At 44.7% G+C, this 16,738-nt stretch overlaps 1 protein-coding gene across 1 annotated transcript; it reads left to right on the top strand.

Moving 5' to 3' along the window:
• Positions 1-80: 80 nt before the first annotated feature.
• LOC139338844 (polyamine-transporting ATPase 13A3-like) lies at positions 81-16,680 on the top strand. Its single transcript, XM_070974121.1, has 31 exons — positions 81-186; positions 2,074-2,143; positions 2,473-2,646; positions 2,967-3,146; positions 3,256-3,326; positions 3,492-3,575; positions 3,677-3,746; positions 3,841-3,975; positions 4,124-4,196; positions 4,407-4,538; positions 5,327-5,494; positions 5,612-5,769; positions 5,897-6,085; positions 6,571-6,632; positions 6,795-6,945; positions 7,231-7,368; positions 8,768-8,918; positions 9,117-9,237; positions 9,793-9,917; positions 9,995-10,215; positions 10,867-10,977; positions 11,710-11,789; positions 11,914-11,956; positions 12,159-12,268; positions 12,351-12,447; positions 12,598-12,670; positions 12,798-12,975; positions 13,228-13,412; positions 13,678-13,766; positions 13,960-14,040; positions 14,878-16,680. Exons 2-31 carry the CDS (start codon positions 2,093-2,095, stop codon positions 15,058-15,060), a joined length of 3,684 nt encoding a protein of 1,227 aa, XP_070830222.1. The 5' UTR covers positions 81-186; positions 2,074-2,092; the 3' UTR covers positions 15,061-16,680.
• The last annotated feature ends 58 nt before the right edge of the window (positions 16,681-16,738 follow it).

Below are 16,738 nucleotides of genomic sequence, written 5' to 3'. Positions count from 1 at the left end.
TCCTGTTTTCCCACTTCCTTGTGAATGGACCGGTTTGGGACGGTCCGGTCAGCGCGCAGCGTGGCTCTGTGCGGCGTGGAGGCGCAGCGGACGTCCGAGCAAACTTTCCATGCAGCGACTGTTCTGCGGTTCACTCACCTGATTATGCGACGTGTGATGTGCTGACAGAGAAGAGAGGGACGCTCGGTAAGCCGTCCATTCACTCAAAGACTCATTGTCTGTGGACATCACGTGTGCTTATGTGCGCCGTGTTTACACATGAGCTTCATCTGAGCTCAACAGCAACAGACTCTGCGTCTGAGGACACGAACTGCGAGTGAGAAGGCTTCAGTCAGTGTTTGGTGTGAAATGATCCAGTGTTGCAACAGTGTGGAAATCCTCTGCTTTCCCCTCGGATAGCGCAAACTTTAGGTTGTGTTCTCATTGGAGCAATAGCCTGGTTAATAATTCAGTGTCCAAACAACGTGAGCCCGTCTTGACTTTGTTTTATTTATTTATAACTGAGTGGTGTTTGATTAATTGGGATTTGTTGGCACGTCAGACCAGTGTTATTATGAAATCTCTACCAATCTAGTTTAAGTGGAATAAACCCCTGATCTGAAGTCAGTGAAGGCACCTTGTGCATCAGTCTCGACTTCAGTCTACGTGGATAGATCTGCACATCTGGAATCTGTAAATCCTCCCAATTCTTCGAAGCAAAATTTATATAGAAAGTTCTGTCAAGTTGCTACAGGGCCTGAAGAGAAAATCTGACTGCCTGCCACAAATCCAGATTGCATTGAAATCCTCCTTTGGCTCCTGGAGGATTTCAACATAGTTGTTGTGAGGCCAGTCCTGTAGCTTCAAGTTTTATGTTTGGCTTCTTTGTCTTGCTGGAAAAACAAATCTTATCCCCAGTCCTGGCTCACTGGCAGACTGCAGCAGGGGTTCAAACAGGATTCCTCGTAAGTTTTGCTACATTTATTTGACTGTGTCACCTCCTCAAGTCTTGCAGGACCAGCTGCAGAAAGGCGTCTCCACGGCATAGTGCTGTCACCACCGGCCCTCGTGATGGGGATGGTGCTCACGGTGGTATGAGGAGTTACATAGTTTTTACAGCGAAGGATGAAAGTGTAGCTTTTGTCTCATGAGGCCATAGACGCTCCCATGCTTAAGGTCTGTCGTAGATGTGGTCAGTGCTTAAACAGTCAGTAAATTGTGTCTCACCTAATCTGGATTGATGTGTTTTCCCTTTGAAGGAAAGCTTTTTTTTCAGTTCATGGTGTGATGTCAGGTCAGACTGTGAGTCATGCATTACTGTAAGTGTAGTTATTGATCATAAAATGTGCACACAGTGCAAAGGTTTCTATGTATTACAGCCTATCCTGCACTGGATCAATGCCTAACACCACAACACTATATCACACCAAATGTCACATTGATTGCAACGCATGTGCGTAGAGCAGACAGGTGAACGTGAGGCTCAGATCGGACTTGTGAACGCATCTTTCAATACTATACGTTCAGAGGGATCACAGTTATTCTAAGGAGGTAAGTCGGCTAATGCTTTTTTGAAACGGTGGAAAAAAAGAAACATCTGCAATCCAGCCTTAATGAAGCAGAACAGCAGCTTCTGTGTCAGCTAATGTTCCAGGAAAACATGAGTCGTCAAGACTGACGAGGGAAACCCTCGATGGAAGCTGCTGTTTTCTTAAGCGCGGTGCCAGAGGCTTTGAGCCCACTGTCTTCTCATGTGGTTTCATGTGTTTCAGGTGCTGGGCTTCAGTCAGGTTCAGGAGAAATCGTTCTATGTTTGATGCTATACAAACACACCCCACCTCTGCTGTTCGTCTCCACTGACAAATAGTAACTTCTAGAGTTAGAAAGCAAGTAAATCACTGACTTTCTTTCCCCGTTTGGCCTGTTTTTGCTCCTGAAGCCATAAAAAGTGAATCCTTTCATGTCGTTGACCGAGACTGAAGTTGCAACATCTTTGCTGACCAGACAGGGTCAGCCTCTATGATAAGAAAGCTTCTGTATGTGAAGCGTCTGTTGGAGATTTTGTAACAAAGTCATATCTCTTTGTCTTTGTAGTTGTTGCACTTCTGGCAAAATGAAGACAAAAGAGGTGACCATTATAAACCAGGGCCTCGAGGATGAGATGGTAAATATCACCGCCAATCTGCAACCTATGTTCTCTGAGTGATTGTCGTTTCTGTTGAACAATGCATCATCAAATGGTAACTTTTCACACACACAGCGCACAAATATATTGTTAGTTTTGGTCTTTGTGTATGATCTATTGACAAGAAAATACAGAAAAGAACAGATTTATCTTAAGCAGGCTGACAAGTCCCGCTTCACACAGCCAGACAGGCTCCAAACATCGTCATTATTCAGTTACAAACCCGATGTATCACCAGCTGTCACAAGCCACAGAGCCCCGTGTTCATCCCACCGTCAGCGTGTTAACATGAGCCTCTGCCCGTGCAGGAGGTGTGGGGCTACCAGCCCTGTCTGTGGAAGATGATCCTGGTGGGAGTCGGTGCCGTGTGCTCCGGGGGCCTCCTGCTGCTGCTGCTCTACTGGCTGCCTGAGTGGGGCGTCAAGGGCACCTGCACACACACCTCGCTGAAGGGCGCACACACTCTGCTGCTCAGGTCCACGGTAGGAAAATGGTAGATTACTTATTTTAGAGGATTTCTAATGAGTTTTTTTCCTCAAGTATGTTGTTTTCATGCAAGGAAAACACCTGTTTGACACTGCAGACGCTCGTAAAAGCACTGCTAAATGTAGTGTGTTAAACAGTATGTGTGGGAATCCGTTTCTTCTTTCACACAATTTGGAGTTCACTCTTGTGCTGCTGCTGTTCACAAATCATCCTGACACCTGTTATATTCTTTGGCACACATACCGTATTACACTACGAATGATAAATTCAGTCTCCCAGCCAAGGAAAAACGTAACTCTCCACATTGTTATCACAGGATGAGTTCAAGCAGTGGTTTCGAGCCAAAGTACACGTGATGTTGGCTCCAGGGAGGAAACCCTTCGACAGCCTGGATCTGCCGCCCACGGCTCAGCTGCCGAATGGAGACAGAGAGCTCCGCATCTGCGCTGTGCATGAGGAGCATTGTGGGAAATTTGCCCACAGAGAGCCTGTTCAGGTACCTCAAACTGAAATAATTCCAGATTCACATTTTAAAGATATGCATTCGCTGTTGCACAGCAGATTTCTGACCACCTCCTCCACCTCTGCTTTCCCCCCCCGCTTAGATCCACTACTTCACCCACCACAACGTTACGTACTACTGGAATGACCTGATGCAGACCTTTGAATTTTATAAGTAAGAGTCCCACTGAAAAGCAATGCTATTAACAGTCTTGTGTCAGATTTCTTTGCTAAATAAACAAAATTTCCATAATCGAGTAGCTGCTACAACATGCATTGTACACACATGTCTCTGGCTCTGCACGACCACAGTAGAAATGAATGTGTGTGACTTTTCTAGAGGCTTGGAGGATGTGAAGGCGAGCTGTGCAAGCATCCACTCTGACCACAGCGCTGGTCTGTCTAAGACACTGCAGGAGTACAGGTACACACACACGCACACACACTTCATGTATCTTCACTGGAAGCTTGACTTCCTCACAGGCATGTGATCGTGTTAACGTGACAAATTCTTTTTTTTGGCAGGGCGCTGTTTTTCGGGGAGAATGAGATTGATGTACAGGTGCCCTCTCTGTTCATGCTCCTCATAAAGGAAGTGAGTTAGAGCTCTTTGTGTAATATCACGTCTGACACCTCCTCTTTTGGCATATGCCAACAATAATAATATCGTCTTTCTTTTCCTCTGTCAGGTCTTGAATCCTTTCTACGTCTTCCAGCTCTTCAGCGTTATTCTCTGGTGTGCTGATGACTACTACTATTATGCTACAGCCATAGTTATCATGTCTGTCATATCAATAGCTACCTCACTGTATACCGTTAAGAAGGTGAGACAAAGAACTCACAGTAAAAGCAGTTTTTAGGGAAAGGCTGTAAATAGTCTCCTGTAATAATATTTCTTGAAAAATCAGCATTTTGTGCATTTGTCGAGTTTTTTTTTCCCCACTCTTTGATGAAGTGTCTCTCTGATTCCAGCAATTTGTGATGCTGCATGACATGGTGGCAGCGCACAGCGTGCTCCGTGTCTCCGTGTGCAGAGGAGATAAAGGCAAGTTTCACTCTGTGAAGATAAAGCAGAGCTACAGACAACATTAGCATTAACACTGCACGAGCAGAGTTAATGTGTATTAGTGCTGTGAAAATCTGTATTATTCTCTAATCCATGAGTTGTTAATCTGTGATCCTCATCCTCGCCTGCAGAGAATCAGTCTACATATGATATCATTTTCACTCTTCTCCTTCTTAATGCTGTTCCTAGATATTGAACAGGCCATGTCGACAGAGCTTGTGCCTGGTGATGTCATCGTTATTCCAGCCAATGGGATGATCATGCCCTGCGACGCTGTGCTCATCCATGGAACCTGCATCGTTAACGAGAGCATGCTGACAGGTCCTATTTCTACGTACCTCCTCACATCAGCACAGTCCTTGCTGCTGCCTGTGTGAGCGGGTGGGGCTGGGCGACGTCCTCTTGTATACAAGCTCAGTCAGTCCATCTGCAGCCCTCTTTTGGCTCACACAGTGCAGCCCTGTATACTCGACATTTCTTTATTACTGAATTGTTTCCACAATGTTCAGAGACAGTGTGTCTTTGAGTGAATCAAACACATCTATAGAGCACGCTGGAGTCACAAGGACGTGGTCGGGATGGACGGTGGACATACAAAGTGCAGGACTATAGTGATATTGATACTGATCTTTCCCTAATCAAGTGCTGACAGTGTCTAAACATAAGCACAAAAAAGTTGAACAATGCTGTGAGCGGCTTGTGTCCGGCAGGATTGCCTGTAAACAAATGAAATATGTTGCCAGGGAACTTATGTGTAGTATCAACCTGCCAGCTCTGTTAACTCACAGCATTTCTCCATTATGTTAATACAAAATGTAATTTGGTTGGCTTGATGTTCCCTCAAAACATAGAGTGTCAGTTCTTTCACATGACATTAAACCATAGCTGTGAACAAAAAGAGCATTTTGCAGTGTGAAAGTAGAGTTATATTAGTTGAATTCATTTCAAGGCTTTAATGTAAATATTTATATCCACAGCAACTTAGTTGTTCTGCTATGTTTTGCAATAGTTTGTTTTCTTAATTATTTTCATTGCACTTGTGCAGCTCTTGTCCTGTTCTGAGTTGTGCTTGCTTGATGCATGTCTGTTACTTCTCCCTCCACCTTCAGGAGAGAGCGTGCCAGTTACCAAGACCAGTCTGCCCAGTTCAGGCGAGGAGGCTGCCGTGAGCTACGACATGGAGGAACACAAGAGATACACCCTGTTCTGTGGTACCAGTGTTATCCAGACCCGCTTCTACACTGGTGAGCTGGTGAAGGCTGTTGTGGTCAGAACAGGTGAGATGGAAAAAACAGATGGGGATAACAGCTTGCTATTCATATTCATATTCAGCCTCAGGGGTTGTAAATACATATTCAGCTCCTACAAATATCATCGCCTCCGTGTTCCCGCAGGCTTCAGTACAGAGAAAGGCCAACTGGTGCGCTCCATCCTCTACCCTAAACCCACAGACTTCAAGCTGTACCGCGACGCTTACCTGTTCTTGTTGTGCCTCGTGGGGGTGGCAGGGATCGGCTTCATCTACACCATCGTCCTCAGTATCATGAAACAGGTATTACAGCTCTCACAGAGGAAGAGTAACCTTTTCCTCAGAGAAATCTCTGATTCTGCTGGCGATGCCGTGGTTGTTCCTATCATCCTGTAGAAATCCTTCTCTTTTCCTTCTTGATCTCATCCAGGTTCCAGCAGCAACCATCATCGTCGAGTCCCTGGACATCATCACCATCACCGTGCCCCCGGCCTTGCCGGCGGCCATGACAGCTGGTATCGTGTATGCGCAGCGGCGTCTGAAGCAAGTCGGCATCTTTTGCATCAGTCCTCAGAGGATCAACATGTGTGGTCAGCTTAACCTGGTTTGCTTTGACAAGGTAGTCTGAACACAGCTGCCAGCTCTTGCTGTGTGATTTTTCTGTTTTTGTCTGGAATTCAGGAAATGCTGTTTTAAAAGGTAGAAGTTCAGGCTCTGCTTTCATTCCTGCAAACCTCATTTTCATTTCCTAGATCACGTGATTAACTGAGAAAACAAACAGAAGAATTGATGCTGAAAACAATCGTTTGTTGAGGTTTGGTTTGTGATCGTACAGATCGTCCAAACCAGTTTCATACCTGCCTGGAACACTTTTGACTTTTCAGTGCATAGCGGACACACAGTGGTGGATTCCTGTGGACACATGTTGAAGCTCACAGTCGTCTTAATTCATGTGTCATATTTGTATACCTCAGAAAGTGTGTGTGCAAAATTACATTTCTGTACTTCTGAGACTCGTCGGGTGTTAGAATTGATTTCGTGCTGTCAGGCGTACCTGAGCTGATACCTTTATGTGCATTGTTACCTGTCTGTTTTTCCCCTCAGACTGGCACTCTGACTGAGGATGGTTTGGACCTGTGGGGTATTCAGAGAGTTGATGATGGCAGGTAACAGAGGCTCTTGGATTTGGGTCTTTTGCACACACATCTGTATCAGCTTCCTGAGAGTAACCATAACACAGATAAGAATTACACATCCAGAGGGGTGTGACTGTAGCACATATTGTGTTTATGTGTTGTAGTTTTTGAGATCCTCCCTCTCTATTCCAGCTTTTCTCCTCCAGAGTCTGATGTAGCTAAAGAAAGTCTGGTGGACTCTGCATTTGTGGCCTGCATGGCCACCTGCCACTCACTGACCAAGATCGAGGGCGAGCTCTCCGGAGACCCTTTAGACCTCAAGATGTTCAGCGCTACGGGCTGGGTAAGCAAAGATTCAATGTTTACACCAGCGTGCTCGGTCATCTGCACTGCAACGAGCACAGACACCAGTCTGTTCATGAATTATGCAGCACCACGCTTGTCGCCTTGGCAGAGCCAGTTCTTCTTGGCTAAAATGTTTCAAGTCTGGTCCCATGGATACTCCAGCATGAACAGCAGAAAATGCCTCCTCCTGTCAAGAGGAAGCAGGGACTGAGAGTGTCACACCGGGTTTAGTGTAATAGCGTCTCTAAGATCAACTCATGATATTAAATGATGTCATTTTTAGATCCTGGAGGAGCCCACAGAGGAAGAGACTGCTCTCCACAATCCCATAATGCCCACAGTTGTGCGCCCTCCGAAGCAGACAGCCCCTGAGGCCAATCAGAAGAACCCACTGACTCAGAACATGGTTCGTCTCATTATTGTATGAGCAGTGTATGAAATATATTCCTATGTGATTTCACAATTCTAATCTCATTCAATCCTTTTATTTCCAGGAGCTGTCTGAATTATCAGTAAGTTTTTCTTTTTTCATTAAGTTAGCATTTTAGTTACTTTAGTTAGCAAGCAACTAGAAAATTTGGGAAATAGCCATGTTCATCTTCTTGCCGGGAGTTAGAGGAGAAGGTTTATACAGCTCTCATGTCTGTGCGTTAAATAAAAAGCTGCTGCCAACCAGGCGCGGCGTTAGGGTTGGGTCTGACAGGCCTGGGCCCCCACCCTCAATGACTTGGAGAATTTTCTTAACATTTATTTTTAATGATTAAAATCAGCATTTTAATAAAACCTTTAAAACAAAACATTTGCATTTGAAAATAAAAATAAAAATACAACACTTATTCGGCTATTATCACGTGAGGTCTAGTCCAGTCACAGCGGGCCATCATTGGTCACCCCAGACACATTATGCTCATTTTCTATACCTGCAAATGCATTTCCCATCGAAAATAAAACTTGTAGAAAATGTAGACAATACAGGAGGTAGAGCTAAATACTCCTGCCTGACTTGTCTTCTACCGTCACAGACAGTAAAGGTCATGAATGAACACCCTCTCTCCTGTTGAAAGTCATTGTAGCTCACCCAGTACTCTGATCGCTCTGTTTCTCTCTCCTTGCAATCAATTTAAAGTGTAATCCAGTCAGATCAAATAAAAATGAATTAACAGGCATTTAAATGTCTGTTTTCCTTATGAATTAATGTATTGAACCACTTGATCCGTAGTGAAAATATAGATAACGAGATAAGCCGCGCGTGCCACTTGTAATAAATACAAACTGTCGCGGTGAAATAATAAGCTAGAGCATTGAAAATGTTTTTTAAAAAGATTTCGAACATGTCATAATCAGCTAGATGTACTAGTCGCCCTCCACAGCATACCAGTCATTTTTGTTTAAGTGAGACTACCAGTTGGAAACAGTGTTACATTTTGTAATTAAGAAGCCCACCCAAAGTAACTGTGACCCACCCAAAATTGAAATCCTGGCGCCGTGCCTGCTGCCAACTGCGAGTTAGCTTAGCTTAGCTTAGCTGAAGAGTGGAAGCAGGGTAACAGCCTGGCTCTGTCCAAAGGTAACAAAATCTGTCTTACAGCATCTCTGTGTAAGTGTAAAAACAACAGATTGTAGTTTTATGGAGCGTTATATGCTGGACTGTTTCCTGGTTGTCAGCACTGATGTCCTGGAGCTGTTAGGCAGATTTTATTACTGTTTGTTCAACAGATCCAGGCTTGGCAATAGACCAAATAAGCCTTTTGCCACAATATCAAACTGACCGTGAAGTAAAAACCGATCGGTGTATTCAACGTCTGTCTTTTGCTCCTCAGTCCTGTGAGATTGGTATTGTGCGTCAGTTCCCCTTCTCCTCGGCCCTGCAGAGGATGAGTGTGGTGGTCCGCATGTTGGGGGAGAAACACATGGACGCTTACTTGAAAGGAGCACCGGAGGTTGTGGCCAGACTCTGCAAGCCGCACACAGGTCTGACACGTCTGTATGTTAATGGTTTGGCTGGATATTCCCTCCATTCATCCAGCATCTTGAAAAGACACACAAAATAATTGACAAGGAAATACAAAAACCACTCAGTTTCTTTGGGTACGGCCTCTATGCCTCATCCCTGCATACAGAAGTCGTGTAACAAAGGCCCGGATGACGTGGCTTTGTCCTCCTCTTCAGTCCCACAGAGTTTCACAGAGACTCTGGAGACCTACACTAGGCAGGGGTTCAGGGTTATTGCCCTGGCACATCAGCAGCTGGAGTCCAAACTCTCCTGGCACAAAGTCCAGAGCCTTAGCAGGTAATTACTCACTGACCGCAGCACTCGTAGCTGTTGACAGATGCATTACACAGACATCCCAGCCTGTAGCTTGTACTTACCATTGATGTCAGGAGGACGCAGTTCCACTGATAACTGGACAAACATAGACCAAATGACATAAATGTCCAAATATTTACGTTGCTGCTGTGGCAGAGAAGACAATGTTCCAAACATCTGAAACATGAGAAAACTCACAACAACTTGCAGGCAATCCTCCACAGAAGAAGAAGCATTAACAAAACACAAGCCTCAACTTATCATCATGTAACACAGCCACAAGATATGGTGCAATTTGTTTTAAAGGGCGTAACGGTAATCAGGGACTGGCCCTGATATTTATGATCTGATTTATGATCCGATCTGTTATGATTATCCTGTGAGATTTACAAGCCCTCATGACCATCATTTGATGAAAAGCAACAAGTTCCTTTCTGTGCATGTTAGCCATCGTTCTGACAAATGAAGTAAATGTAAATGCTCGTGAATGCCAGTACCAGGAGTCCGCTGGTGAAATGTGTGTTTTGTGGCTTTTAGGGACCTGATAGAAACCAACATGGAGTTCCTTGGTTTGATCATCATGCAGAACAAAATCAAAGAGGAGACAGCTGGGGTTTTACTGCAGTTGCGACAAGCCAACATCCGCACTTTGATGGTCACAGGTAAATCAGTTCATCGCTCGTTCTCCTGCTGTGTCATGATCGCGCTAATGCCTGACATCGTATGACTCCTCTGTTAGGTGACAACATGTTGACGGCGATATCGGTGGCTCGAGACTGCGGGATGGTCCGTGCACATGAGAAGGTCATTATAGTAGATGCTGTGCCTCCGAAGGATCTCCACCCCGCTAGCATCACATGGCATTACACTGAAAACACGGCTCAGACGATCAGAGACAATCAGGTGAGACAGAAAGCCTCAGAGCCAGAGGAAGGAAGAAATCAATTAAAGCTCTTGCATGTCTATTCATTCATTCATTCATTCATTCATTCATTCACAGTTGCACAGAAAGATTCGGCTACAATAATATTGTTAGTGTTATACTTTTTGTAGAATAAGCTGCTGTGTAAGATTGTTTCCAGTTGGTGTGGTCCAGTTTCCAATACCTCCACAGTGCTGTAATGTACAAAAGTCAGAATTTATTCAAAAAAGATCTTTTAAATATTCAAATATTCTGCCTCAGGCCTTTAGCCTTCAAAAAACAGCATTTTCACCGCAGTTAAACTGTTTGCTCTTCAGCCTTCAGCCCACAAAGGGAGCCACGCATCTCTATTAAGGGCAGTCTGGCAGTAGGCTAACAGCACCATGATTACATTTATATAACCACAATAACACTGTGATGGAAAAAGATCATGTATCAGCTTTCACTTGGCTCTCCAAGACATCATCATTTTCATACCAACAGCGACTGATGACTCAGTCATTGTTGCAGAGCTTGTTACTCACATTTCTCCAGTTACTACATGTATCAGTCAGATAAGAGCACAGGGCGACAAAAAAGACCAAAGGGCGACATTGGTCAGGAGAGCTGATACAGTCTGGAGGTTTTCCGGTGTTCTAGTGATGACTGACTCATCCTCTGTCTGACAGACGGTGGAGATAAACCTGGAGGAGGAGGCATATGACAAGCCAGTTACTCAGCAGGAACAGAACTATCACTTTGCTGTGAATGGCAGAGCCTTTGCTGTTATCACTGAGCACTTCCCTCAGCTCGTCCAAAAGGTACAGGCCCATCTTCCGACACATGAATGTTTACATATTCAGATCAGTATTTGGTTTAAATAGCTTTAAAGTGTGTGAATGTACGTCGCTTTGGATAGAAGCGTCTGCCAAATGACAAAATGTAATTGTATTCGAAATCTCTTACAGACAAATAAGTTTAGGTTGGTTTCTGTCTGTTTCTGTATGCTCTGAAGTTTGCATGTTCTTCCCATGCATGCGTGGGTTCTCTCCGGGCACTCCGGCTTCCTCCCACAGACCAAAAACATGCTCATTAGGTTAATTCATTAGGTTAATTGGTGACTTTAAATTGCCCTCAGGTGTGTGTGAACGTGAATGACTGTCTGTCTTGTGTGTTGCCCTGCGATCGACTGGCGCCTGGTCTAGGGTGTACCCCGCCTCTCGCCTGTTGACATCTGGGATAGGCTCCAGCCCCCCGCAACCCCGAAAGGGATAGGCGGTATAGAAAATGGATGGATGGATGGACGGATGGATGGATGGTTTCTGTCTTACTCCACTGCTGTCATGCGTTCAGACAGTGGTAGAGGAAGTACTCAGGTTGTCAAGTACTCCTGCATTGATAATGGTCCTTAAGTAACATGAAATGTACTGGAGTAAAAGTAGAAAGTGGCATGAAAACAAAATATTCAAGCGCCTCAGATTTGTACTTAGGCACAGTGCTTGAGTGAATGTTCTTTGGATGTTTCTCTGCCTCTCCACATGGGGGCGCTGCAGCTCGTGCTGAGAGGCACCGTGTTTGCCCGCATGGCTCCAGACCAGAAGACTCAGCTAGTGGAGATCCTGCAGAGCATCGAGTGAGTCTCTCTTCTGTCTGTGGCTTCGGTTTCAATCTGCTGATGCTTTCTGTCTGTTGGAGTTCACGATTTTATAGATTAACAGAGAAATGTACAACTTCCACTCTCTTTGTTTACCCCCCAGCTACACTGTTGGCATGTGTGGTGATGGCGCGAATGACTGTGGAGTAAGTGTGTTCTATGACTTTATTATGCTTAACGTATTACATGTAAAACCCTGTTCTTTGAAGTAACAAGCACCTAAATGTAGAGGAGTCAAAGTCACTCAGCGAACATTAAAACAAAAAACAAAAACAAAAGCTCCACCTCCTCTGGATGATATTGGATTGTAAAGTGATTTCCACTCGTGGCGTTTTCTCTCTGTCTCAGGCTTTGAAGAGAGCTCACAGTGGGATCTCCCTGTCTGAGCTGGAGGCCTCTGTTGCTTCACCCTTCACCTCCTCCACCCCAAACATCTGCTGTGTCCCCAACCTCATCAGGTAGCAGCTCGCTCGCTCAGGAACATCAGAACAGAGACGTATACATCTTAGAAATATAACCAAAGCATCTTTCCCTCCAAAGGGAGGGCCGAGCTGCCCTCATCACATCGTTCTGCGTCTTCAAGTTCATGGCTCTGTGCAGCATCATCCAGTACCTCAGTGTCACGCTGCTCTACTCGGTAAAGGCGCCGCTGCTCCTCATTCTTCCACGCTTACTTATCTGCAACATTGCAATGCTCCACATTTTGTTAAAGCACCTTTAACAACCCCTTGGCAGTTCACTTTTCCTCTTTGAGATCTGAATATGATGTTTCTTCTGATGTTTGTAGATTCTCAGCAACTTGGGAGACTTCCAGTTCCTCTTCATCGACATCGCCATCATCCTCGTCATTGCCTTCACGAGTGAGTGGCATGAAGAGAGAGAGAGAGAGGGAGAGGGAGAGAGAGACATGAAAGCAGTCTGATTTAATGTCTTTACGTCCCTCATGTGCTGTAACTCAAGCCGCTCACTGATCGTTTCTTTCTTCAGTGAGTCTGAACCCGGCGTGGAAGGAGCTGGTGTTGCGTCGCCCACCGTCCAGCCTGATCTCTGGCCCGCTGCTCTGCTCAGTTCTGACCCAGATCATCACCTGTCTGGTGTTTCAGGTCCTGGCTTTCCTCTTAGTCCAGCAGCAGAGCTGGTACGAGAAGTGGACGCCTCAGTCAGAGTGAGTAACGTGTCCAAAACGAGCACCTGCCGGATGAATCAGTCAATCACCGATCAGTAAATGTATGTAAATGCTACTTCACGCAGTCTTTCATCTTGGCCTGCTCTCCAGCTTTGACCCTCCTGACCTCTGTGCACTGCCTCCAGATTTTAAAAATGTAAATTCAGTCACATCATCAGGCTTTGTGTCTGACACATCTGCTTTCTGCTTTGTGCTAATACTCTGCTTCTCCTCTCCTGTCGTCTCCTGTAGCGCCTGCAGCGTTTCCAGCTCCAGTTTCTCTCCCAGCCCGAACGCAACAACAACCCCTCAGGACCACAAAAACATCAAGAACTACGAGAACACCACCCTCTTCTACGTCTCCTCCTTCCAGTATTTGGCTGTGGCCATCATTTTGTCCAAGGGGAAGCCCTTCAGACAGCCAAGCTACAAGAACTGTAAGACTTCCTGGACCATCAGCGCGATGTGTTTGCAGAAAAATGACTGTCGGCACAAATCGAGCTTAAATTTTCTGGGCGCATTTTCATTAATTTTCCTACGAGCATCCTTTCCTTTTCTAAATTCATTTTTTTCATCACTTCAATATTAGTTTAATATACAATTGTGGACAATTACAGCCTCTACACGCACTAATCCCTTCCTGTATATACAGTGTGAGTGATGGAAATAACCTGCTGAATTGCTGTATTTTTCTCTCATGAGGGCCGTTCATGCTGTCCTGTGTTGGTCTGTGTACTTTTCTCCTCTTCATCATGCTGTACCCTGTTCCTGCCATCTACAGAGCCTTGGAGGTAAACTCTGTTTTTCACATTTTTCAGGACGGTTTACAAGATATAATTCGTGTTCAGGCTTTAGATTTGAAAAGTCGAAACCGAAAATACACTGCATTTGACAGAAGAGCAAAGGTGTAGGAACAGTGTGTGTGTATGTGTGTGTGTGTGGTGTTACATTCAGTGCTCTTCCTGCTGCTCTGCCTCCACTCAGATCGTGTGTGTCCCCCACGACTGGCGCGTCACACTGGTCGTCATTGTCATAGGGAACGCGGCTGTGTCTTTCCTGCTGGAGGTATGCTTCAGAGACGTCACGCTCTGCACGCTCTCATCGCCCATCTCCCTTTTTCATTAGAAAACTGGGATTTGCACGCATTGATTGTTTTTTCCTACTGACTCAGTGCTCAGTAGTGCACCTCTGCCTGATCACTGAAGTCAATGAATCATTTTTTCTATGTGAGTTGTTTCTTTGTGCGTTTCTGTGGCTGCAATCCAATCGTCATGATCAGCTGATTCTCAAGTTCCCGCTGAAATCTCCCGTAGATTTTGATCCTTGACATCATCTTGTGGAAGCTAATTTTCAGAGGCAATCAGGGGCTAAATCACCCCAAAGAGTCCCCCTCTGCTGGCTCACCTCAGGTTGGAAGCTTTTGACTACACTCTTTTCTTTTACTCTGTTCTCACTTTATAGAAAGATTTCTGCACATTCCTACAGGGACTCTTGCTTCATGTTTTCCTTGTATGACCTGTGACACGTGGCTGCTGTATCAGTAATCAAGAGACTAAATCTAAAAGAATCCTTTTCACCATTTCTGGATCATTTCATAAATCTATCAGACTACAGATCTTGACAAGTTACTGCAACTTATGATTTTGTTGTGATTAATAAAGTCTCTTAACAAAAAAATAAACAAGTTATCTGAGGAAAGCTTTTAATCTTAATGCAGTAAGTGTAATATATAAGTGTAATAGTAGTGTATGTAAGTGTAATATCATCAGGTGATTCAATCACAAAACTACGACTTTGAAGAGGCTTCCTCGTGCATTCAGCAGAGATGATGCACAAACATCCACATTACTGGCTGACTAACTATTTCTTTCTTTCTAATGTTCACGCTTTACGTGTCCCCAGGTGGCCAATGACCGCTGGGGCTCGTCCTTCCTCTCCTGGCTGTTCTGTCGGAGAAACAAACCACCAAGGGCGCGCTACATGCACCTGGCCCTGGAGCTGCAGGACGACACCGACTGGCCCCCCAGGCCATCCACTGTCACCTACGCCAGCGATCCACAGCCCTACGTCTCTGCTCCCCTCTAGCACAAACAGGCTAACTGCTGCGCAGACTAAACCTAAGACCCCCGACAAGCCTTAACGCACACTTAGCCTGGGCTCAGCTCAGACCTGCTGGATGCCAGCGACAAATCCGGGAGCCTCAAAGCCGAGGCCTCCGACTGCAACGACACTGTGAGCTGCTCATACGTGAAGTTCTCATCAATTTGATTCACCTCTTCCAAACAGACAAACACACTGGACTTGGATTGTCATGTCACAAAGCTGGAACTTGAGCCACAGGCTCCTGTTAAAGGGATAAGCTAATAATAGTATAATACACTTATTTGCGCTATTGCCGAGAGTTAAATAAGAGGATTGATACCACTTTCCTGTCTGTACGGTAAATATGAAGGTAGTGACAGCTGTTGGCTTACTTAGCTTAGCACAAAGACTGGCTCTGCTCAAAGGGAAAAATCCTCTGAAGCTTACTCGTTAACACATTTAATCTGATTTGGTTTAATCCGCAGTGTAGAAATGACACATTGTGGTTTTGCCTGGCAGCCTCACATGATGACCAGAATACATGCTACCTGTTTCCAGTCTTTACGCTAAGCTAAGATAACTAACTGACTCCAACCCTCAGCAGGGAAGTGAATAAGTGTATTTCCCAAAATGTGAACGTGTCCCTTTCAGATGACTGGATGTCTTGCTAACTACATGGTGCCACTGGCATACACAATGCAACTACATCACTGGACACTGAGAATGGTCTCTTTGTTGTTTTTATTATCTGATCCAGTATCCAGATACGTCATACAGATACAGTATAGTCAGGTCTGAGCCTGAACACACTGGACGAATCTTCTGCTTCACTGTGAGTAAAGACAGTCTTCTTTTAAGGTTAGAAAGTTGTGAGACATTATTGGGCGAGAGACTGTTGTATTTCCAAGACAGGAAGCTTTCCACTGCTGCAATTCTGTCGCTTTGTTCGAATTCTTCCCGTGGAAGAGAGAAGCAGAAGTTTCTGTGTCTGTTTTTAAAATTTGTGTGTGTGTGTATATGTGTGTGTGTGAGAGAGAGAGAGAGAGAGAGAGAGAGAGAGAGAGAGAGCAGGGAGCAAGAGAGTGTGTTAGTTAACCAGAGAATCTGACTTAACCATTTCTGTGTCCCTTTAATGCATCATGAACTCTTCATGCTCTTTGTCTGAAAACGTGACTTTGTTGTTGGAATTTAATGTTTGAAAAGAAAAAATAATTTCATCACTAAGGTACTGTACACGACTGATAACTGATAATGTTTTAAGTAATTAACGGAAGTAATTAATCAAAAGGAATCAATGAGACACTTGCTGCTGTGCCAGTTTTATAACCATTGATTTTAATGTTTGATTTTTATGTGATATTTTGATGGAACTGTTGGTGACTGTTATATACATATTTTTCTAGTCAAGGTTAAAAATGAATTGAATGTGAAAAATCTGAGAATTAGCCATCTCCCCTTTATTAAAAAACACAAAGGGAATATGATTGTGAAAATTGTAATACAGTATTTCTACTTATTTTCTTATTTCTACAATGTGACAAAAGTGTTTTCGGTGTATGTCAGCAAATATCCCCGTGTTTGCTCTGCAGAACTCCCATTACATTCCCCAATAAATCTGTATATTAAGCCACTCTTGCGTGCTTCGTGGGGGGCTGACCCTGGTCACACTTTTTCAGCCAAG

This window comes from Chaetodon trifascialis, chromosome 11 (genome assembly GCF_039877785.1).
Source record: "Chaetodon trifascialis isolate fChaTrf1 chromosome 11, fChaTrf1.hap1, whole genome shotgun sequence".
Lineage (NCBI taxonomy): Eukaryota > Metazoa > Chordata > Actinopteri > Chaetodontiformes > Chaetodontidae > Chaetodon > Chaetodon trifascialis.
This window is presented reverse-complemented; position numbering and strand designations above follow the sequence as displayed.

Coding starts and splice junctions, on each gene's coding strand:
- LOC139338844 (XM_070974121.1), top strand. CDS start 2,093: ATGAAGACAAAAGAGGTGACCATTATAAACCAGGGCCTCGAGGATGAG. Junction 9,238..9,792: donor AAAGTCCAGAGCCTTAGCAG/GTAATTACTCAC, acceptor TGTGGCTTTTAG/GGACCTGATAGAAACCAACA. Junction 12,976..13,227: donor AAGTGGACGCCTCAGTCAGA/GTGAGTAACGTG, acceptor CGTCTCCTGTAG/CGCCTGCAGCGTTTCCAGCT.